This window comes from Pimephales promelas, chromosome 3 (assembly GCF_988280905.1).
Source record: "Pimephales promelas chromosome 3, fPimPro1.hap1.1, whole genome shotgun sequence".
In the NCBI taxonomy this organism is placed as follows: Eukaryota; Metazoa; Chordata; class Actinopteri; order Cypriniformes; family Leuciscidae; genus Pimephales; species Pimephales promelas.
The window spans coordinates 11,106,712-11,129,108 of record NC_142771.1 but is presented as its reverse complement, the minus strand read 5'-3'; the positions used below and the strand labels follow the sequence as shown (position 1 = coordinate 11,129,108).

Genomic DNA, 22,397 nt, shown 5'->3' with positions numbered 1-22,397 from the left:
AATCTATTTCTGTGGGGAAATTGTGGGGCGTCATTTTTCTGCCTGTTTTCTTTAGACAAAAAAAAATTGGGTATATAACACATTTGCAAATATTACAATTAAAAAATGAATCAAATTCAGGGATTTTTTTTTTTTTTTAAATTAATGAACCTGATTGTTTTTTTTCTGCATTTCTTTCCAGTCTCTTTTCATTTTGGTATTTTTAATTTTCTTTGAGTAAGCGTTGAATGACAATAATTTTCAATCATTTTATTGTTCCCCAACATATGAAACACAAATCGTGTGGCATTTCACAGCAACACTAGTTTATTAGTGAACTAACTACACATTTACTAAATGTGAATCGAATGGCAAAACATTTGCTCACTGTGACGCAGAACAATGCTTTCTAATATGAGTCACTAGACTTCTTGAATATTTGAAACTGTTCCCACACTGAGTACAGTCGTACGGCTTCTCTCCAGTGTGAACTTGCATGTGTGATTTCAGGTTTCCAGACTGAGTGAAACTCTTGTCACAATATGAGCACTTGTAAGGTTTTTCTCCAGTGTGAACTCGCTCGTGAGATTTCAGGTTTCCAGACATAGTGAAACTCTTGTCACAATGTGAGCACTTGTAAGGTTTTTCTCCAGTATGAATTCTTTGGTGCCGTTTCAGATCACGAGATGTAGTATAACTCTTCCCACAGTCAAAGCACATATAATCTCTCACTTGATTGTGTGTTTTCTGGTGCTGTTTAAAATTGTAAAGCCATAAAAAACTCTTTCCACAGAGAGGACACACATAAGGCTTCTTGTCTGAATGAACTTTCAGGTGTGATTTTAGTTGTGGTGATGACATAAAATCTTTACCACACTGATCACAATTAAATGGCTTTTCTCCAGAGTGAATGAGCCGATGAACACTGAGACATGATGCATCTCTGAAACTCTTTCCACACTGAGTGCATGTATACGGTTTCTCTCCAGTGTGAATTCTCATGTGTTTGTTAAGGTCTCCTTTACTTGTGAAACACTTCCCACACTGAGTACATTCGTACGGTTTCTCTCCAGTGTGAGTTCTCATGTGTCTGTTACAGTGTCCTTTATGTATGAAACTCTTTCCACAATGAGTGCAGGTGTGTGTCTTTTTGGCTTTTGTTTTTTTAATTGTAACGTTACGATGTTCCTCCTGCATTTCATTCAGTTCTTGTCTTTGCCCTTTTACTCTCACCTAAAATACACAGAAATACAGTTAGAATCAGTTCAAGTGAACCTTTATTTAATAGCAGAAAACAACATAGATCAGATCTTTCACTTATTTATTCTGTCATTATTCTGATATTCTGTCATTCACTTGTTAATATAGTAAACTTTGACAACTGCTGTATACAAGGTTATGATCCTTTGGATGTATTTCTCTAACATCCATTTGCTTATTAATTCACATCTATCAAAGCATCAACAATGAAGAATGAAAAATGGACACCAACCTTTTTGTTCCTCAGTATCTTCATGTTTTATTCTGGATGGTTCTGGATCACTCGTGTCTTCAATCTCCTCTTTACCTTCAACAGTCACACAGATGTCAGCTGCTACTCCTGGAGTTTGTCCTTCTCTTGTAGGATGATGGAAATATTCCCTGTATTTATTGGTGAATTGTTGTGGGAGGGGCTTCACTGCAGGTGTGAACTGCGATCACTGTGTTTTTATCCAATCTGCATTTAAAAAGTACAGGGCCATCATGTTAAACTGGGCAGCTGAAAAACTCTTTTCAGCTCATTCATTATGGTGATGTATGCATCTTCAGTAAATTGGCACATTAAATCGTTTTATTGGTGTCAACAGGCTGAAACAAACTACAGCATCACCACCTTTCACTTCAGTTTTTGTCTTTGCTCTTTCACTTCCATCGAGACTGAAAACATTAAGTTGTTAGAATGAGTTCAAGGAGATATGGCTGTCAAACGAATTAAAAGTGTGTGTTTACATAATATATGTGGGTGCACTGTGTATAATTATTATATATATATAAATACACACACATGCTTGTATATATTTAAGAAATATTTTCATGTACTGTTTAGATTTAAATATAATAGGGGTGTGACAATTGATTTTTTTCATAGCAAATCTATGAATATTTTGAAATAAACAAATTATTTTATATACTCATAGGCCATTATAATATTATATAATTATATTATATCCATTACTAATTTGCTGTATACTTTTTTGTTTGTTTTTTATTTACTAAACTATTTAATATTGCTACTTCACTTTATCTTATATTTACTATTTGCATGCTTTGCACTGTTGTACAATTACTATAACGGATCCTACACCACGTACAACCCACTGAAATCGGTTGATAAATGTATATCTTATTTATCAGTCTTGCCCTTCGCAAAATGGCGGACGTTACGTATCGCGCGGGCCCATGTATAAATAATTCTATTGCTGCGTGACGTCCCAATTCGCTTACTTATACTACGCCCTAAAAGTATGTACTCTTTTTGTGAGGAAAAAGTACATACTTTTGAGTGTGTAGCAAAAGAGTAAGCAAGCTTTGGGACATTACGTCATCTTTAACGGACAGCTCTGTCGCGTGCTGCGTGCATCCATCCACCGTAAACTGCCCTGTCAATCATCTTGTCACAGTTAAAATCCTCCATTCTATCTAATTTTATTTCCTACCGTTTCGGAGAGCACGTTCATCTGCCAGTTGAGGGTCTTTCATGCTCTCCTCGTGTTTGCAATTTGATAATGATGCATTTAAAACGTAATGGCTAACGTGTCTTTACAAAAGATCAATGCTGCTGCAAATGCAATATAATGTGGACAACATTGAATAAATTCATTTTCGTCAGGTTAGATACTGATAATTAATCACTCAAAGCTCTTTATCTAAACCTCTCTACACAACCGCGGGGACTCGTGCGTCCTCCGTATCGACTACGAGTCTGTAGTTTTTTAAAACTTTTTACTCGTGTTTGTAGTTCTAACCATAGGGTTCTAACCGAATCCTCGTCCAACGCGCAATGGTTTGTGGGCAATATCAGCCGTAGGTGCGTTCCATTCGATAGGGTCCCTACACAAGTGTTCACTGCTCCCTACTCCCTGAACACGGTCAGTTGAAGTGGACTTCACTGACTTCCTGTGAAGTGATGTATCAATGTTCCCTTATTCCCTATGTTGTTTGCAGTGCCCTTCGAACTGAACATGTTCGTTCCCTTTGAATTGGAATCTCACTTAAGATGGCAAAATACCCTGTGAAGTCCACTTCGCACCTAGAAGAGTGTGCATCGATCAACACTTCGGATTCTGACCGGAAAAAGTAGACCATCCGGGTATCTTTGAAACACTCATTTCAACATACTACGGTTTGGGACGTACTAATTCTATTTTCGAATACTATTTAGGACGGATAGTATGCGAATTGGGACGCAGCATATGAGCCAGTCGCATCAGACAGGAAGTGCAATAATCGCTCCAGTCTTCTCCGTTGAAATCCATTTCTTTAACTGTCTTTCCCTGGTGAACTCTGAGTGTTCCTTCCTGTGGTTTTGTTTTCCCGTTTACGTGGATTACTCTTGGACTGTTTATTCTCTTCGGGATTATATGCTGACTGTCCTGGATTGATTTATACTGTGGACTGATTTATGTAAGTTTGCTGCCTGAATTTATGCCTGTTTTCAGATTACGAGTTGCTTTGTTTACTGTTGTGTTTGCTGATAATGATGCTTGTTTCCGCCACAGAATGAAAAAAATAAGGTAATTGCGACTTTTATCTCACAATTCTGACTTTTTCTTCTCACAATTGCGAGGTTACATCTCGCAATTCTGACTTTATTTCTCAGAATTTAGAGATAAAGTCAGAATGCGTGATTAATTCAAGTCGCGTGTTATAAAGTCACAATTGCGTGACTGATATAAAGTCAGATTTGCAAGATATAAAGTCAGAATTGCGTGATATAAAGACTTGGGTAAAGGTGATCTTATATTCACACATTAGCCTTTTTTGCTTAAGAACGTTCTCAATACGGGCAATAAAGCACATTTTTGCAAATTAGAAGCAGCTACATGATCTTATGACAACAAAGATGGTCAACTACAACATTTTCCACAATCGAAACAAAATGGGCAAGTATGTTTTAATGGCATAACTACTTACTTGCGAATGTCCACTGAATGTCCAATGTCGAATGGTAAGATAGGGACCGTCTAAAAAGTTGTATTTTTTTTCATTGTGTGCAAACAGACAACTGCATGTAATTCACCTAAAATATTTTTTATGGTCCTAGGGCTGTAGTGCTTTCCTAATGACCACTGTGACTAGCCTACAGGTGAAATTTTGACAATACCCTTACTGTACGTACCAAAATTTATTTAAAAAAATACTGCATTTCCCCTAAAGTATTCTTTTCGTGTTTCAAAGGCTGTAGTGCTTTCCCAGTGACCTGACTGACTTGCAAGTGAAATTTCCACAATAACTACCATTTAATTTCCATAATAACGTACCATTGTCAATTTTGTTTATGAAAAATTAACTGTAAATGAACGTAACTATTTTTCCGCGTTCCAAAGGGCTGTAGTGCTTTCCCAGCGACCACACGGACTTACTACAGGTGGAACTTTGACAATAATTCCCTTACTGTACGTACAATAAACTAATAAGTTCAAGGAATAAAAATACTGTAATACTGTAGCTATTTGTAATGACACGCCAGGCGGCTAATGCTGAACCTGTTGTTACGTGTAAATTAGTCTTCATTGCAAAAGTACCATTTTTATTGTCCTCCACACAGATGCACAGTACAACAAGGTCCACAAGCCCTCGAGGATTCCCAGAAATTAACACGACAACAGCATTTAACCAGAGAATGTGCAATTGAAGAGAATTGGTACTGGCTGGTTACTTCCGGTTTCTGGACTGGCTGCAGTAACACGTCTCTGTCCATGCGGTCAAATGCAGAATAAATGGGAGTCAATGGGGTTTCACCCCAGAAATCCACTTTTCTCAGGATGTAATTTTTTGTCAAGTAATTTTAAAGTTGCATTCAAAAGGGAGGGCTAAGATAATACTCTCAGCTGAAAATTGCATTTTTAAGTTCACTTATCTGTTCTAAAAATCCGTTCAAAACTGTGATGACGTCACACAATAGCAGAATGCTAGCGTGTTCCGGCCAACAACCGCCTAACCTGTTAGAAATCAAAAGGACATAAGTACTCGTTCATTCGACTTTTGACCTAGAATCTATATTGAACTTGCGGAATCAACAATAAAATCTATGTTGATTTAACGACAAGCAGGTGAAAGAGACACATTTAGCCGTTTAGCCCCATAGACTCCCATTCATTCTGCACTCGCCCGTGATCACCTCCAGTGGAATTCTAATGGAACTGCAACCAAGATGATGCATAATGGGGCTAATAGGAAGTGCCAAGGCTCTCCGTTAGACGGGCTCTGATTTAACAAACTGCCGTAGCGGTTGTATTGTTCAGGCAACAATAATAAAGATAAGAGAAATAACTGGCACAGGCTTCTTTTATTCCACGTGGTTGTACACACAGCATATCTCCATTACCACCCCACTCTTTAGCCAATGCACTTCATCTTATACAACACATTACTGCCATCTGCAGGAATCAATCATACAGCTGTACTCATTACATCTCTTTTCCTTTTTTTTTTTTTTTTTTTTTTTTTACTACATGTTACATGAACTTTCACATAATTACAAACACTTGACTATATAACACTCAATTCATTTTTTTACCAATTACAAGTCCATTCGAACAAGTGGTTTTCGAACTCGATTAGATCTCCGTAAGATAGGAATGTCAGTCTTTGGTACAGAGGAATCAAGTTCAGAATCAGGATCAAGTTGCTGATCAACAGAGGGCATTGAGGGCATTTCACAAGACTGCATTTCAGGGGACATCAGCTCCACAGTTGGCTCATCCAAAGGACATTTCTCTGCAGTCTTAAGCAAACTCTGTCGATTTCTCCGTAAGGTCTGCCCATCTTCTGTATGAACAAGATATGATCTCGGGTTTATCTCTTTTAGGACTGTAGCTTTCTTTCTCCATCCTGTAGGCTCCGCAACTCTAACGACATCTCGTTCAGAAAGAGGTTTAACAACATCCGGGTTTAAACCCCCCATCCACCAGCACCATCTAGTGGCCCAACAAAGATAAACACACATTTGGATCCTACACTAACAATTTAATGTTTTAATGTTTTCAGACCAGATGGAAGTGAAAGAGCAAAGACAAGAACTGAAGTGAAAGGTGATGATGCTGTAGTTTGTTTCAGCCTGTTGACACCTGTAATCGTTTTAAATGACACATTAAATCGTTTTACTGAAGATCTCAGACATCACCATAATGAATGAGCTGAAAACAGGGAACTTTTGGAGACAAAGAAGTTTTTCAGCTGCTCAGTTTAACATGATGGCCCTGTACTTTTAAATGCAGATTGGATAAAAACACAGTGATCACAGTTCACACCTGCAGTGAAGCCCCTCCCACAACAATTCACCAATAAAAACTGGGAATATTCCCAACTCCAGGAGTAGCAGCTGACACCTGTGTGACTGTTGAAGATGGAGTTTATTAAAGAGGAGATTGAAGACATGAGTGATCCAGAACCATCCAGAATACAACATGAAGATACTGAGGAACAAACAGGTTGGTGTCCATTCTTGATTCTTCATTGTTAATGCTTTGGTAGATATGAAATAAACATCAGTATTTGGATGATAAACGATAAAGATCATAGCCTTGTATATAACAGTTGTCAAACATTTTTATTAACAAGTGAATGACAAAACTCTGTTGTTTTCTGCTATTAAATAAAGGTTCACTTGAACTGATTCTAACTGTATTTCTATGTATTTTAGACCAGGTGAGAGTGAAAGAGCAAAGACAAGAACTGAATGAAGTGAAGGAGGAACATCGTAATGTTACAATTCAAAGAACAAAAGCCAAAAAGACACACACCTGCACTCAGTGTGGAAAGAGTTTCTCACGGAAAGGAAACCTTAAAACACACATGAGAACTCACACTGGAGAGAAACCGTATTCATGCACTCAGTGTGGAAAGAGTTTCACATTCAGAGGACACCTCAACATACACATGAGAATTCACACTGGTGAGAAACCGTATACATGCACTCAGTGTGGAAAGAGTTTTTCTCATTCATCATCTCTCAGTCTTCATCTGCTCATTCACTCTGGAGAAAAAACATTTAACTGTGATCAGTGTGGTAAAGATTTTATCTCACCATCACATCTAAAATCACACCTGAAAGTTCATTCAGATGAGAAGCCTTATGTGTGTCCTCTCTGTGGAAAGAGTTTTTCATGGATGAAGTATTTTAAACTGCACGAGAAAACACACAATGAAGTGAGAGATTATATGTGCTTTGACTGTGGGAAAAGCTATACTACATCTAGTGGTCTGAAACTGCATCAACGAGTTCACACTGGAGAAAAACCTTACAAGTGCTCACATTGTGACAAGAGTTTCACTATGTCTGGATCCCTGAAATTACACGAGCGAGTTCACACTGGAGAGAAGCCGTACGACTGTACTCAGTGTGGGAAGAGTTTCAAATATTCAGCAAGTCGATTGGTTCATATTAGAAAGCATTGTTCTGCGTCACAGTGAGCAAATGTTTTGCCATTCACATAAAGTAAATGTGTAGTTAACTAATAAACTAGTGTTGCTGTGAAATGCCACAAGATTTGTGTTTTTATATTTTAGATATTAAAACAAAAAGGGTGAATGGAAATAATTCTGGGATAACACAGTAACTTTCCACTGTAAGGTCATGTTTACATATGATTTTTTAAATTTTCCTCTTATTCTAGAGCATTTGATGTTTTTTGAACTTTTCGAAATTGTAGTAATACATTTACTTGACATAACAAATTGTTATATTTGATTACTCTAACAGATTGACTATTTTCATTAGAATATAAAGGAATAGTCAATAAACATATATAGCCTATATATAATGATATATAATTAATACATAAGATAAAATGTAAAATGAAAAAATCACTTTGCCAAGAGAAGAGACCAAACACGTGTGAGACCTTCGCCTAATCGAGTAGTACCGCCATTGGATCGAATTTAGATGGCCTTAGCTTTACCTTTCACTAAACATATTTAGATATATCGAAATCGAAGGTGGCCTTTAAGTTTTGCCTTTCACTAAACATATTTAGATATATCGAAATCGTCTAGCGATTTCCCGTACATCTAAATGCTGAAAGGTAAAACTTCCGAAATCTCAGTGTAAACAATGCGTGACAGCTCACTTCCGGCGTAAAGTCTGGAAACGGTTCAGTTCGGTTCAGAGGTAAAAACTATATAAATACTGTTTGTTTTCTCCCACAAACCACTTGTTTCGTGTCTTAGGCCATCAATATGTACTTACATTTACGAGTCATTAAATCACGTTTAATTTTAACTTCTTTGTGCATGCTCTTTGAGGTGGATCCCCTAAAACTGCATTATATGACTGACAGACAACACCGGTTTGACCGAAAAATGTAAAAATTGAAAATACTGTGGAAACAAAGACACCTACATCTTGGATGCCCTTGAGGTAAGCTAAAACATATCAAAAAATAATTTCAAAGTGAACTATCCCTTTTTAATGCCCTGTAGATGGCGATATTGCTGCATTTTTAGCAGAAATAGGCTGCAGAATGATGCTCATGCTAAATGTAAACATTACATCACAAATGTATTAATGTATAAGCAAAATGTATATATATATATATATATATAGATATATTTACTCAGTAAAACTACAAAGTAGCCAAAAAGATACTTAAAGATACTGAACCTGATATTTTTTTCTTCAATTTGGGCAAAATGGTTTAAACCCCAAATAATTTATTTTAAAAGCAATCGTCTGTGAAAAAAAAACTAGCTCAATGATGCCATCTAATGTTTATCATAGAGGACTATAGCAGATGCGAAGCTCGTTCCAGGGACGAAAAGTCTTGGCCAAGACCATGCTCAGGAAAAAGGGAATTGTGAATATTGAACTTAGGGACAAAACTTATAAAATGAGCGAGTCCATCATGAATCCATTTTTCAAGGAAATAAACTTTTAAATATAATTTTGGTGATTTTTGGAGTTTTAAAATGATTGACTACAGGGGGACTTTAAATAAGTCACACACCACTGATCCTAGGTTGCATTCACTACATTTCAAGTTATTTCTCCTGTGGAACACATTGGATTTGAGAGCTTACAGTGGAGGGAATAATCCAAGCGTTTAATAGTTGTGTTTTGACCACTTTGGATCATGGTTACAATATGCTTTCATTGTGTAGAAAAGAATCTATTCCACAGAGCACAGGACGTCACACGAGAGTCGTCAAAAGCCCACCGGTTCTACATTGAAGCTGTTCCTCAAATGAATGTTTGTGACAGACGTGGGACTTATTAGAGCAACTGTATCACAGCAGCACCCCGATGACTGGAAATCACAACTATTAACTGTGACCTGTGATATAATATTAGCCCCCCAGTTCTCTGCATCCACATCTCTCATGTCTCAGAGCGGTTTGGAAACAGCCAGGCGAGCACATCCTGAAGGCCCTGTCCCGAGCGCCCACTGATCTCTAGTGTTGTGATTGACTGAGGCGCAGTTCGAATGATGTCATCCATCCTGAACAACGACTTCAGCTCCACAAGAGACATGGTGCGCGGAAGATCCCTGAGGAAAGAAATTTATTAATGGAGTGAGGACGGAGCGATAGGCTTAGCATGACTTACTGGAATTACTGAATTAAATCAACAAGGGTGTTTTCATCCACCTATTTTGTGATATCTCATAAAAAAAAAAAGACTGGATGGAAACTGATGCGCATATATTCTAAAAATGTGCATTAAAAAAACATATGCGCTCAATTGAGGCGCATACAGTTTTTATTTGATTAGAAGACATGCGCATAAACTACAACGGAAACACATTTACCGAATAAATGTGACTTCAATAGAAGATTTGATTGGATAACTGGATTAACCAGCAGACCAATCGCATCACAGCATCTCAAATGTTGGTTTGATCGTTATGAAGTCTGCCATGAATGATTTGCTTTAATTCCCTAGCAGAAGCGTCTCACACGATTGCGTTTCCCAAACATAAGGCATCTGATCGCAAGACAACACGACCGCGTTTATTGAGTAAACATTCGCAGCGGCGTCGCCGATTTCAGCAACTTCCATTTATATTCGATATTTTGTGCCAAATTCCCAGGAAATAACGATTTTGCTTTCTTGAACACATGTGATGGAAACGCTGCCTTAATTTGCAAATGTTTTATGCGAAATTACAATTTTGCACATACATTAAAAGATTAAACTTTGGATGTAGAGGTAGCTAGTGTGTGACCTCTACTGACCTCTTGTTGAAGAGTATGAGCACAGCGGCAGCGTGAAGCGGCTCTGCAGAGAGAACAGACAGCAGCTGGACGCAGGACGATGAAATCTGGCCAATGTTGCCACAGTCCACCACAAACTACAAGGCATAAAGAACATATGCATATCAATAGTGATGGACAACATAATCATCCTGTATGGTCATACAGTCTCTCTCCAGGACTCTCAAAACAATGAAGAGAAAACCAGCAAACAATCTTCACGTCCAGTGGTTGATAATCGAGGGATTCAACAAACAAATCCATTACCTTCTGCCATCTGAGTTAATGAGATATTCACTACCAGTAATATGTTTGAAAACACTTCATTGTTCAATATGACAATCTGGTTTTCACACTTTTATTTACTAGTAAATTCATAATCAACTCACAACACATATGGGAATTACTGTGAGTAGTGACGAAAAATGATAAGCAAATCAAACCTCCCTTAAACCTAATAGTACAGAAGCCAAAATAGGGCTATAATATATTTAAACTTATTTCTCATTCTCTTATTTCTTGACTTGTTGATACTCACTATAACGGATGTACAATCTAAGTAGTATTTTGGCCAAATGGGCCCCATACAGCCTCCCAACTCTCGTATTGTTATTTTCTTCCTCCGAAATATGAGGTCCGTGAGGTTGGTACCGACCTTGAAAAAAAAAAGTAAAGATATTTAACACAATTAATTTTTCTAATCCCCTTTTTAACCAGTCCCCCATTTACTTCCAACACATGCACATTCAAAAAAATAAATAAATAAAAATAAAAAAATATTAAATATTAAACACGAATTTTTTATTTATTCTTTTTGTAAACATTTTATTTTTATTTCACTCCAATGCATTATTTAAAATATTTTATTGCGATTTAAAGAAACTATAAGAAAATATTAATAATAATAAGAAGAAGAAGAAACGTCAGACATCATCTTTATTTATGTTGTTCTAACTTTTGTAGTAGGTTACTTTAGTTTTAGATAGCAAGCATATATCAACTTAACGTTACTTCACTAAAACACACTGTTTACTTGACTAAACACAGTGTAAATTATTACAGAAAGCTTTATTTGACTAGCGGAACAGCATTAGTGTGAAGAGGAGAGCAGCTCACCGTGGGAAGAGTGACGGGCGCTTCACCCAAATCCGCATGCGCGTCCAACTGACACAACTGTTAGTCCAGATAAAGGAGTCATATTCATTGACAGTGGGTGAGAAATTATAACAAGAAACTATTATATTTATAGTAATACAGTCTGTCTTATGTAAAGAGCTGGCAAAGGATATTCTGTAGTCGTTTCAGTAAAAGCGTTTTTCCGACTCCAGTTGCACCGAGCAATAAACACATCGCCTCGACCTCTCAGCCTGCTAACAGTTAACGTTACTGTATCAGAATAAAAGCGATGTTTTAAAGATTTCTGTTCTACATACAGGCATTGCATGGAGAGATTTCCTGTGTCGCCACGGCAACGATGCTATTTACAAAATAAAAGTCTCCATGTTTCCTGTATAATTATTTTTGAGGATTCATCGCCCCCTCTGGTGAGCTGTAGCAGATATGCTCCCCAAGCCCCTGTGAAAGAGTGTTTTGTTGTACTAAATGTACATTTGTTGTGAAGTTTACTTCAAATTAAAAAAAAATATTTTTTTTAAACTGCAGGTACTTGCAGTTAATATAATATGAACGGAAAAGGGCCATCATAACTATGTTTCTTAACACACTTAAATAGACTACAAATAGGGCTACAAATAATTACAAATTTAGTTTGACTTTAAAGTACATATGTTGAATTATGTTGAATCCTTCATAATGACTCACATTTATAGCTGGATGGATATTTTGTGTTTTCTGTCTATTCCAATGTCTATTGTCAATGTCTATTCCATGTATCACTTCTTGGAGGATTGTCCTTAAACAAACATTTATTTAACAGGAATGGAGGAAACATGAATTTTTACCCATGCATGAAGTAACTGGATGAAATGATTGGCTGAACTCCAGTGATCGTCACTCTTTCAGAGTTTCTCTTCCTCATATATGAGTCTCTCAGTCTCTCTTATTCTCTTCATCTCTCCACTAAACTCAAACTGCTTCACAGGGAAGATGATGATCATTTTCTACTTCACTCTCCTCACTCTTCTGTCATGTAAGTTATTTCACTATAAACATGTTGTTCTCTCAGGGGTGTCAAAGTTGATTAAATTAATTATATTGATTATGATTTTTTCAGGTGTCAGATCTGTGAAAGTGCTCACACAGAAACCCTCTGTGCTGACAGAACAAAAAGGCAAATCTGTGACTCTGGATTGTAACATTGAAAGGGATGATGGTTATTATGTAAGCTGGTATAAACAGAATCCAAATGCAGCTCCTCAGTTTGTGTTGAAATTCTTTTATTCACACAACTCTCCTAACCAATATGGAGATGGTTTTACATCCAGCCGCTTCACATCTACAGCTCAGTCAAAGATTGACTATAGTCTGATCATCAGTAATGTGGATGTTGGTGATTCTGCAGTGTATTACTGTAAGACATGGGACAACTCTACTAAAGAGTACGTATCACAGTGATTGACAGCATGACAAAAACCTCCTCACTGCTCACATTCACTTCTGCTTTTACACACATCTCACTCGTTCTTGAATTCAACACACAATATGTGCAGTTACAGTTTACAGTTACATTAGTATATTTATATCATTTAAATCAAGTGTAACTCTAGAGCTGGACTGTCACCATAGAGGCATGTTGGACATTTATTTTTTAATAATTTATTTAGTGAAGAAAATTTAAAATGTATACATTCACTTTGGATATCTGTTTTCTATATTATATTTTAAGCAAATATACAGCATATATGACTAATTCAATCACGAGAAGTGTATTATTATTATAGACTTTTAAAAAAAGCCTAATACCATAATACATTTTCAAATATCACACATTTCAGAATATATATTAACATGTATAATAAAATATACGAACACTATATTCCAAAGAAAAGAAACCTAATTTATTTTAAAATTGTTGCATTACAGTTATTCTCAGTCGATTGGACACATTTCTCAGTTCATGAAGCTCTGTATTTTTAAAAAGTAAATATCATCAAACCTACAGGCATGTTATCTATTGATTTCAGAACATATTCAGCTATAGAAATATACTAGTGAAAATGCATTTTATCATAAAGTTCTTAAATGAGGAGTTTTGATTTCTGTTTTCCCCTAACTTTCTCAAAATTACAAATGTACACTATATAGTGTAGTAAATACTCATACAAGTGGAATGTCACATAAACACTTTAGATCTGTTTCAGTTTCTCTCATGAAGCTTTATTTATTACATGATGATTTAGGGTGATTTTCCATTACATGTGAAAGTCTGTACCTTCTACATCTCTTCACTCTTCTTTCGTCCCTTCCTTTAGTCTTTTTACAATTAATCCTCTTATTCTTTCAACTACGCAATGTCCTCTCCTCTCTTCTTCATCTGTTTCTACCCGTTTCACTCTTCCTCTCCCATTCCTCAACTCTCTTCCACTCCTCCACCTTTCTTTTCCCCTCTTATACTTATTTTGTTTGCTACTTTTGAAAATAGTTTTTATCATCAATACAATTGTGATAGCAGAGTAAACAATTAGAAAAAAACTGCATTTCCAGTGATGTGTGTTTTATTAACCATCAGATTGGCCTACTAGTTTAAGGCCAAATTAAATCATGCAATGTGCAATAGAGAATATGACAAACTTACAATCTGTTTATGACAATTATAAAGTGTTCAGATCACAGTGATAATTGTTAAGAGCTGAGATCTGAGTTTTGTGTCGAATAGATTAAGAAAAACTTCCTCAGTGATGAAGTGAGAAACTCATATTATGTAGTTGGTCAGATGTGGGCGTGTCTATTGTTTGATGTGGGCGTGTCTATTGTATGACGTGGGCGTGTCTTTCAGTGGCTCCTCCCTCTCAGAAATCTTGATTGTCTTAAAGTTTCTCTCTCTGATCATCTCAGCATTATTTTACAGCTCTGCTCATCTTTACACGTCACACGGACCAAATCACAAGATGATCTCAATAATCTGTGCTTTCTTCACTCTTCTGACCTGTAAGTTTTCATCATTTCTGATTTTTAAAGTGTTTTGGCACAATCTCATATAAGGATGTGTTTATTCTGCAGGTGTCAGTGGAGTGACTGTAGTGACTCAGAGTCCATTAATCACAGTCAATAAAGGAGAAACAGCCAAACTGGACTGTAATCTGGGGACAGTAACTAATGCTGGTGCTAGATGGTACAAACAGACTTCAGGAGGAGTTCCTCAATATGTGTTAAGATTTCATCATAGCTATAGTTCTCCATCATATGGATCTGGTTTCTCTGCTCCTAAATTCACATCAACACATTCATCTCAATCAGATTATAGTCTGATCATCAGTAATGTGGATGTTGGTGATTCTGCAGTGTATTACTGTCAAACATGGGACAGCTCAGTTAGTGAGTACGTATCACAGTGATTCACAGCATGACAAAAACCTCCTCACTGCTCACATTCACTTCTGCTTTTACACACATCTCACTCGTTCTTGAATTCAACACACAATATGTGCAGTTTACAGTTACATTAGTATATTTATGTCATTGAAATCAAGTGTAACTCTAGAGATGGACTGTCACCATAGAGGCATGTTGGACATTTATATATTTATTTTTGATTAATTTATTTAAAAGTGGGAAAATTAAAATGTATAGATAAGTTCACTTTGGATATCTGTTTTCTATATTATACACTGCTCAAAAAAATAAAGGGAACACTAAAATAACACATCATAGATCTGAATGAATGAAATAATCTTATTAAATAGTTTTTTCTTGTGTTTACTTTTTAAGTGTTGTTTAAGTGTTCCCTTTATTTTTTGAGCAGTGTATAGTAAACAAATATACAGCATATCTGAAAAAAGAAAACATGTGAAAGACATGAAGAAAAGAAACCTGATTATTTTTTAAATTGTTGTACAGTTTTTCTCAGTCGATTGGACCCATTTCTCTAAACTCAGTTCACTGCTCTCAAAACAATAAACACTGTCATCTAAACACACTCGTATCTCATAGCCCAACAGTTCATGAAGCTCTGTAGTTTAAAATGTAAATACTATCATCAAACCTACAGGCGTGTTCTCTGTTGATTTCAACATATTCAACACACAAATATACGAGTGAAAATGCATTTTATCATAAAATTCTTAAATGAGGAGTTTTGATTTGTTTGATGGTAATGTTTAAAAATGACTTGCTCTTATTGCATTCAAAACAAACTTGGTCATCCTCGATGTTCTTGAAACTAAATTCTGAAAAATGTTTACAGACATTCCTTTTCTTTCTTTGTCAAAATTACAAGTGTACATGTATAATACTCATAAAAGTGTAATGTAATATAAACACGTTGGATCTGTTTCAGCTTTCTTTAAGAAGCTTTATTTATTACATGGTCAATTAGAAGGATTTTCTATTACATGTGAAAGTGTGTACCTTCTACATCTCTTTCATCCCTTCCTTTCTGTTCATGTCTTTTTGCAATTTCTCCTCTTATTCTTTCCACTACACCGCTGTCCTCCACTTCACCCATCTCTTCATCCTCTCCTTTTCTTAAACTCTCTCCTCCTCTCTTCTTCATCTCTTTCTACCCGTTTCACTCTTCCTCTCCCATTCCTCAACTCTCTTCCACTCCTCCACCTTTCTTTTCCCCTTCTCATGCTTATTCTTATTTTATTATCATTATTTTTTTGTAATGTTTGCCACTTTAGAAAATAGTTTTTATCATAAATGCAATTGTGATAGCAGAGTAAACAATTAGAAAAGCTGCATTTCCAGTGATGTGTGTTTTATTAACCATCAGATTGGCCTACTAGTTTGGGGCCAAATTAAATCATGCAATGTGCAATAGAGAATATGACAAACTTACAATCTGTTTATGACAATTATAAAGTGTTCAGATCACGGTGTTAATTGTTAAGAGCTGAGATCTGAGTTTTGTGTCAAATTGTTTGAGAAAAACTTTAACCAATTCTCCTCAATGATGAAGTGAGAAGCTCATGTAGTTTGAATGATGTGTGGACATGTCTACTGAATGGGTGGGCGTGTCTATTGTATGAGGTGGGCGGGTCTTTCAGTGGCTCCTCCCTCTCAGAGATCTTGACTGTCTTAAAGTTTCTCTCTCTGATCATCTCAGCATTATTCTACAGCTCTGCTCATCTTTACACGTCACACGGACCAAATCACAAGATGATCTCTATAATCTGTGCTTTCTTTACTCTTCTGACCTGTAAGTTTTCAACATTTCTGATTTTTAAAGTGTTTTGCCACAATCTCATTTAAGGATGTGTTTATTCTGCAGGTGTGAGTGGAGTGACTGTAGTGACTCAGAGTCCATTAATCACAGTCAATAAAGGAGAAACAGCCAAACTGGACTGTAATCTGGGGACAGTAACTAATTATGCTGCTTGGTACAAACAGACTCCAGGAGGAGTTCCTCAATATGTGTTAAGGTTTTATCATAGCTCAAGCTCTCCATCATACGGATCTGGTTTCTCTGCTCCTAAATTCACATCAACACATTCATCTCAATCAGATTATAGTCTGATCATCAGTAATGTGGATGTTGGTGATTCTGCAGTGTATTACTGTCAAACATGGGACAGCTCAGTTAGTGAGTACGTATCACAGTGATTCACAGCATGACAAAAACCTCCTCACTGCTCACATTCACTTCTGCTTCGAGACAACAGATGATAAGAGCACTACTTCACTTCTCTGATCCACGATGTAAGTAACTCTTCAGAAAAATATGTTTATCAACATATACGTGAAGTTATTAACATAATTTCGGGAGGAGTACGCCCAACTAATCTTCTGATTAATAGCGAGGTATATAGACAGCCTCTTATCATTTCTCGTGGTCAGTTCTTTCGGCATCCCTCCTCCTCCTCCTCTTCTCCTTTTGTACCATATTTGCCAAATCCGAATATATGGGCACACAAACTCGTGAAATGTGCAGTATTCCAGGTCTTCTGAAGCCACAGCAGTTTCTCATCTCTGGTCCTCAGGTGTAAAGACACACTTTCTTGAAGTGACCATCACATGTTCCCTTCACTAACAGACTTACAGTATGTGATGGACTCAGTTGAAACGCCTGACAAACGGCATCTCTTTCCCAAAGTGAATTCACTCTCAGATTACTCTCATCATTGTCATCATGCAATCTCATCTACACATGAACAATCATAACAAAGCAAAGAATCAATGACAGCAATTGGTGAAAAACATGACACACAAACACTTTATCTCGTGTCTTAAAGCTAGAAATTCCTCATACTAATGAAACTGCATAGAAACCGCTGCTTATGAACGTGTTTCTTGACATCACAACACTTAATCACTGTAAGAGCTTTAATGACGAGAGTTGTGGTTGACTTTGAATTGTTTTGGAGGTTCGACAAGGTCCATCACAACATGTCATAAAATATTTTATTTTTTCTTCTCTTTGTATCTTTAGGTCCAGTGTTAAAATGACAGTGAGAATGCTAAGCGATTGTATTTTCTTTTTTTAATAACTGGACCGAAATAACCAGGAGAACTGAACTACAAGTGTGAACACACTGAGACAACAGCCGGATTCACTGCAGACACCTCAGAACAACAAAAGCCATATCAGATTGTGTTTAACAGCACTTTAATACTGTGATAACTCGTCACTCGAACAACAAACAGCCTGGAGACGTTATGGCTTTCAACACAACGCAGCAAGATTTATTATTTTACTATTGTTGCATACGGATAGCCTATATTTCTGTAAGTCACGCAGGACCTGTTTTATTGGATTATTCTTGAAACTGGAATATTAATACCACTGTCACAGTCTGCGTCTGCACAGTCCTGTCTGCGTCTACTGCACTCCACTTCCCAGGATCCTCTTGTCCCCTCATTTGAACTCACTATCTCATCAGCCACCTGTTCCTCGTCTTGTTCATCTGTTTCACCTGTTCTTCACATCATTATGTTTGATTCCTCCTTGTATTTAGTTCCCTCTGTTTGATTCATGCCGTGTTCCAGGCAACCTGTAACTCGTGTTTTTCCAACCTCATACCCGTGAAAGTGCACTGGAACGGCAGTCAAACCCGTGACTTTCCACCCGTGAACTCGTACTAGACCGATGTTACGAGTTCTGACGTCACATAGCCCGACAGCCCCTACAGATGCAGTGTTTCTGCAGGCGGTACTCGGTGAGAATACACTTTAGGACAATATAACGTTAACTAGTTTTCAGTCCATTGAGTGCAAGGATAAATTAATAGCAAATACATTTCCAAATATACAAATAAAGTAAAATAAAAGGTATAACAGCTTATTTTGCCTCATGCGCTGTTACCCCTCAGTTTCCCACAAATAAACAAGGAGTAAGCACCTTTGGCGTTAGAAATGCGCGTGAGCCCCGTGCTGGTTTGTTTACATCTAGGTAGTTTGGCGTGAATGACCTGGAATGCTACAAAGTCGTAAGCCGTGGTTTGAAGGGGGTGATTTACGTGTTCAAAAACCTGCCTGGAACGCAGCATCAGTCTTTGTCGGTCGTTGTCTAATGTTAGCCTGTATTGCACCCGTGTTCCTGTCTTCCTGCCTATCTTTGATATTAAAAGTATCCTTATCGTTACTCTGGAGTCCTCCGTTTCCTCAGCCTGCACCACACCCTGACAACCACGTGTCTACGCACTATTTTGCCAGCGCCGAGCATGACCGGGAACGAGAGAGGCCCGTCACCTTGGCATTGAACCCGATCCATTTGGGTCCATAACTAAAGTTCCTCATCCAAACAGCATCACCAACTTGAAAACTCCTAACTTGACATTTGCTGTCTTGATCCTGCTTTTGTTTAGTTTGTTTGTCTCGTACCTTCTGTTGCGAGTCTGGATGCGATGGCTCAAGAGTGGAACACAGTTTACATCCCAACAGCGTCTCTGCAGGACTCGTTCCTGTGGTGGACTGAGGTGATCCTGCAGCAGTCAAATACAGATGAGGACTAAAACAGCAACATACATGTGTTTGTGTGTGAATCTGAAACATTTCTCCATGAAATACATGTGTAAAGGACACAGTCCGCTGAGGTTGAGTGAGTGTTTCACTTCTGTTTGAGTCTCTTCACACACTGAGGAGGTTTTTGTACGACTGAACATATGAAATGCATCACTGTGGTATTCGGACAAGGAACAAAACTCATTGTGACTGGTAAGTGACACTGGATTTTCATTTTTTTTTGAATATTTTCACTGTATTACAGTAAATATAGTCTAAACTTCATTATAGATATATAAACTCATTATTAGTTAATTTAGTTCATTTTGTGAATTCAGTCAGAGACAGTTTTATCAACCGCCTCCAGTAAACAGAAATACACTGACAAGACTTTAACTTTCATCTGTGCTTTTATCTGGTTGTGCTTTCATTCAATTAATAATAACAATAATAATTATTATTATTATAGAACATAATTTTTCATCAATTCGTTCATCATTGTTCAAAAATTTACTTTGTGTTTAATTTGATGTATTTTTAAAATTCTCATTAAACTAATTACTGCATGTACAGTATCTGTGAAACAACATGAGAAGTTGACCTGCAGTGTGACGTGCTGTATCTCATCTAAAACTTTTTGCAAATAATTTTTTTAAAATAAAATTATTCATGAAGCTTTTAGTAACTCAATTTGCACCTATATGTCACGCTGTTGGACAGTTGAAAATGAGCTGAGAATGAGCTAAAAATGGTAGAAAAATAGTGTCAGCATCTAAAATATGCACTGTGTCATATAAACTCACATTTCAACCTAAAATCCTGATCTAGAAAATAAAAATCCTACAAACTACTCACATACATGCACTATTTGACTTTTGTGTTGCAAGTCAATAAAGACATTGAGACGCATGTATTACACATGAATAATAATGACATTAAATATTTATCAAATTATGTGAGAAAAGATGAATTGTTGACATGGTGATGTGTGAAATTTTTAAGTTTAAATGTAGTCAGAGGTCAATATGTCAAATGTGTGTCAGAGATTGTGTGTTGATGCTGATGCAGATGTTTGTCCATGTTAATGGTGTTGTTGATGATACAGATGCTGATGTTGATCCTCCTGTGCTGAACATCCTCCGTCCATCCAGAGAAGATCTGACCGGCTCCAGTAAAGTCACTCTGGTGTGTCTGATCAATCACATGTCTGTGGCTTTTGCTGATGTGCGCTGGCTTATGAACGGGAAGTCTGTTACTACAGGCGTCTTCACCAGCTCTGCTGAACAGCAGCCCGATCAGAAATTCAAGATGAGCAGTTATTTAACCCTCGAGAGCTCAGAGTGGGACAAAGACCCAGAACTGACATGTGAAGCGTCTGTTGCCTCAAAAACCACCAGAACAAACATCAAGAAATCTGAATGCAGCGACTAAACTCACACAATCTGATGTGTTGTTTGAGTAAGAATATCTTCGGATGTAGTGTAATAGAAATCATGAATATAGAAACTATTAAAAATAGTTCAAGAATGTAACCTGAACTGTGTCCTTTCCTACAATATTTGGGCTTTAATGATGATGTAAGATTTACAACCTGTTTAATAAAGTGCATGTTAAACAAACAGTTTTCTTACTGATTTTGCAGAGAAATTAAGCATTTAACATTCAAAAAGCATCAACTACTTCCTTACTAAGTCTACAATCTACAATCAATGGAAGAACAAATATAATAGAAATAGTATCATTATGTAAATACTCAAATAAACCATGAATTCAATACTCAAATAAATCAAATATCAGCTCATCAGTGGAAAGAGTGAATTAAACTAGAGTTACTGCTAAATATCATTTGTTTAGAGCACAGCAGAGACGAATGTCGTCTGAATATGGAGACGATCACATGACTGATCATGAACTTGTGTGACTCAATGATAGATGAAAAATGACTATTATTTGATACAGTAAAGTTTCGATCTAAACCATGAGAAACACAATGATGGCCTGACATTGATGTGATTCGACATCATGTGAATATGGATTGTAAGTGGGTCTTCTAGCAGATGCAGTGAGCTGTGGAGATTTACTTCAGGACAGGAAGTTCATTCTGACACACCGGAAACACCTGCAGTTATAATCGGCTCCATGTAAATCACCAGTTTCTCTGTTTCTCTCTTTTTATCTGTTCATTCAACCAGACAAGAGCATTAACCAGCAAATCATCAGGGAATCGTCATCTGCACATGAACAATAATAAAGGAGCAATACAATTAATTCAAAATTACAAATTGTTACTAAACAAATTTAGCATACAAAAGAAAGCAAAGTCAGTGCTCTTAAATTATGTTTCAGATTTTGATTATTTCAGAACATCAGATGCTTTTTTGTAAAACAATAAACTTGCAGTTGTTACTTGCATTTTATACTTCTTATTTTAATAAGAAAATACTATTGTTATTCCCCATTGCTTTAGCACACAGGCTCACAGTTTAACGGTATAAATACTGTTCGTTTTCTCACACAAACCTCTCGTTTCGTGTCTTAGGCCATCAATGTGTACTTACATTTACGAGTCATTAAATCATGTTTAATTTGGACTTCTCTGTGCATGCTCTTTGAGGTGGTGACCATAGACCTCCATTATATGACTGACAGACAAGAACGTTTTGACCTAAAAATATCAAAATTGAAAATACTGTGGAAACAAAGACACCTACATCTTTGATGCCCTTGAGGCAAGCTAAAAAGATTTTAAACATTAAATTCAATCCCTTTAATAGCACCACAGTGGCCCATAGGGGGTTCAAACCTGCTACCTTGGTGTTTTAAACAACTGCCTCACTCTGATAGTTTTTATCCCCAATTTACCAGAAATATACTCATAGCCCATGACCCCAATCAGGCTGAAGAGA

The 22,397-nt window shown here is 36.8% G+C and overlaps 4 protein-coding genes across 11 annotated transcripts; 2 read left to right on the top strand and 2 right to left on the bottom strand.

Moving 5' to 3' along the window:
• Positions 1-36: 36 nt before the first annotated feature.
• On the bottom strand, positions 37-4,195 carry LOC120481568 (uncharacterized). 4 transcript variants are annotated; one of them, XM_039675281.2, is made up of 3 exons: positions 4,153-4,195; positions 1,472-1,696; positions 37-1,212 (listed from the first exon to the last, which is right to left on the bottom strand). In XM_039675281.2, exons 2-3 carry the CDS (start codon positions 1,493-1,495, stop codon positions 364-366), a joined length of 873 nt encoding a protein of 290 aa, XP_039531215.2. In that variant the 5' UTR covers positions 1,496-1,696; positions 4,153-4,195; the 3' UTR covers positions 37-363. The 4 variants fall into 4 exon arrangements, with proteins under 4 accessions (XP_039531215.2, XP_039531217.2, XP_039531216.2 ...); XM_039675283.2 differs by lacking the exon at positions 4,153-4,195 and adding an exon at positions 2,676-3,116; XM_039675282.2 differs by lacking the exon at positions 4,153-4,195 and adding an exon at positions 1,853-1,895.
• Positions 3,172-7,727, top strand: LOC120481570 (uncharacterized). 2 transcript variants are annotated; one of them, XM_039675284.2, is made up of 4 exons: positions 3,172-3,328; positions 3,401-3,642; positions 6,459-6,671; positions 6,884-7,727. In XM_039675284.2, the coding sequence occupies exons 3-4, from the start codon at positions 6,587-6,589 to the stop codon at positions 7,651-7,653; spliced, it is 855 nt and encodes a 284-aa protein (XP_039531218.2). In that variant the 5' UTR covers positions 3,172-3,328; positions 3,401-3,642; positions 6,459-6,586; the 3' UTR covers positions 7,654-7,727. The 2 variants fall into 2 exon arrangements, with proteins under 2 accessions (XP_039531218.2, XP_039531219.2); XM_039675285.2 differs by adding an exon at positions 6,229-6,272 and having other exon boundaries at positions 3,172-3,642.
• A 1,533-nt stretch (positions 7,728-9,260) lies between these two features.
• On the bottom strand, positions 9,261-11,905 carry arl16 (ARF like GTPase 16). Of its 2 annotated transcripts, none has more exons than XM_039675253.2 (5): positions 11,721-11,905; positions 11,548-11,606; positions 10,970-11,086; positions 10,414-10,529; positions 9,261-9,725 (listed from the first exon to the last, which is right to left on the bottom strand). In XM_039675253.2, the coding sequence occupies exons 1-5, from the start codon at positions 11,779-11,781 to the stop codon at positions 9,557-9,559; spliced, it is 522 nt and encodes a 173-aa protein (XP_039531187.2). In that variant the 5' UTR covers positions 11,782-11,905; the 3' UTR covers positions 9,261-9,556. The 2 variants fall into 2 exon arrangements, with proteins under 2 accessions (XP_039531187.2, XP_088984372.1); XM_089128246.1 differs by having other exon boundaries at positions 11,548-11,604; positions 11,687-11,875.
• Positions 11,888-21,023, top strand: LOC120481555 (immunoglobulin lambda-1 light chain). Of its 3 annotated transcripts, XM_089128242.1 has the most exons (5): positions 11,888-11,975; positions 12,368-12,580; positions 12,665-12,989; positions 14,459-14,538; positions 14,611-15,265. In XM_089128242.1, exons 2-5 carry the CDS (start codon positions 12,472-12,474, stop codon positions 14,943-14,945), a joined length of 849 nt encoding a protein of 282 aa, XP_088984368.1. In that variant the 5' UTR covers positions 11,888-11,975; positions 12,368-12,471; the 3' UTR covers positions 14,946-15,265. The 3 variants fall into 3 exon arrangements, with proteins under 3 accessions (XP_088984368.1, XP_088984369.1, XP_088984370.1); XM_089128243.1 differs by lacking the exons at positions 11,888-11,975; positions 14,459-14,538; positions 14,611-15,265 and adding exons at positions 19,675-19,704; positions 20,597-21,023 and having other exon boundaries at positions 12,372-12,580; positions 12,665-12,997; XM_089128244.1 differs by lacking the exons at positions 11,888-11,975; positions 12,368-12,580; positions 12,665-12,989; positions 14,459-14,538; positions 14,611-15,265 and adding exons at positions 16,589-16,750; positions 16,823-17,142; positions 19,671-19,704; positions 20,597-21,023.
• The last annotated feature ends 1,374 nt before the right edge of the window (positions 21,024-22,397 follow it).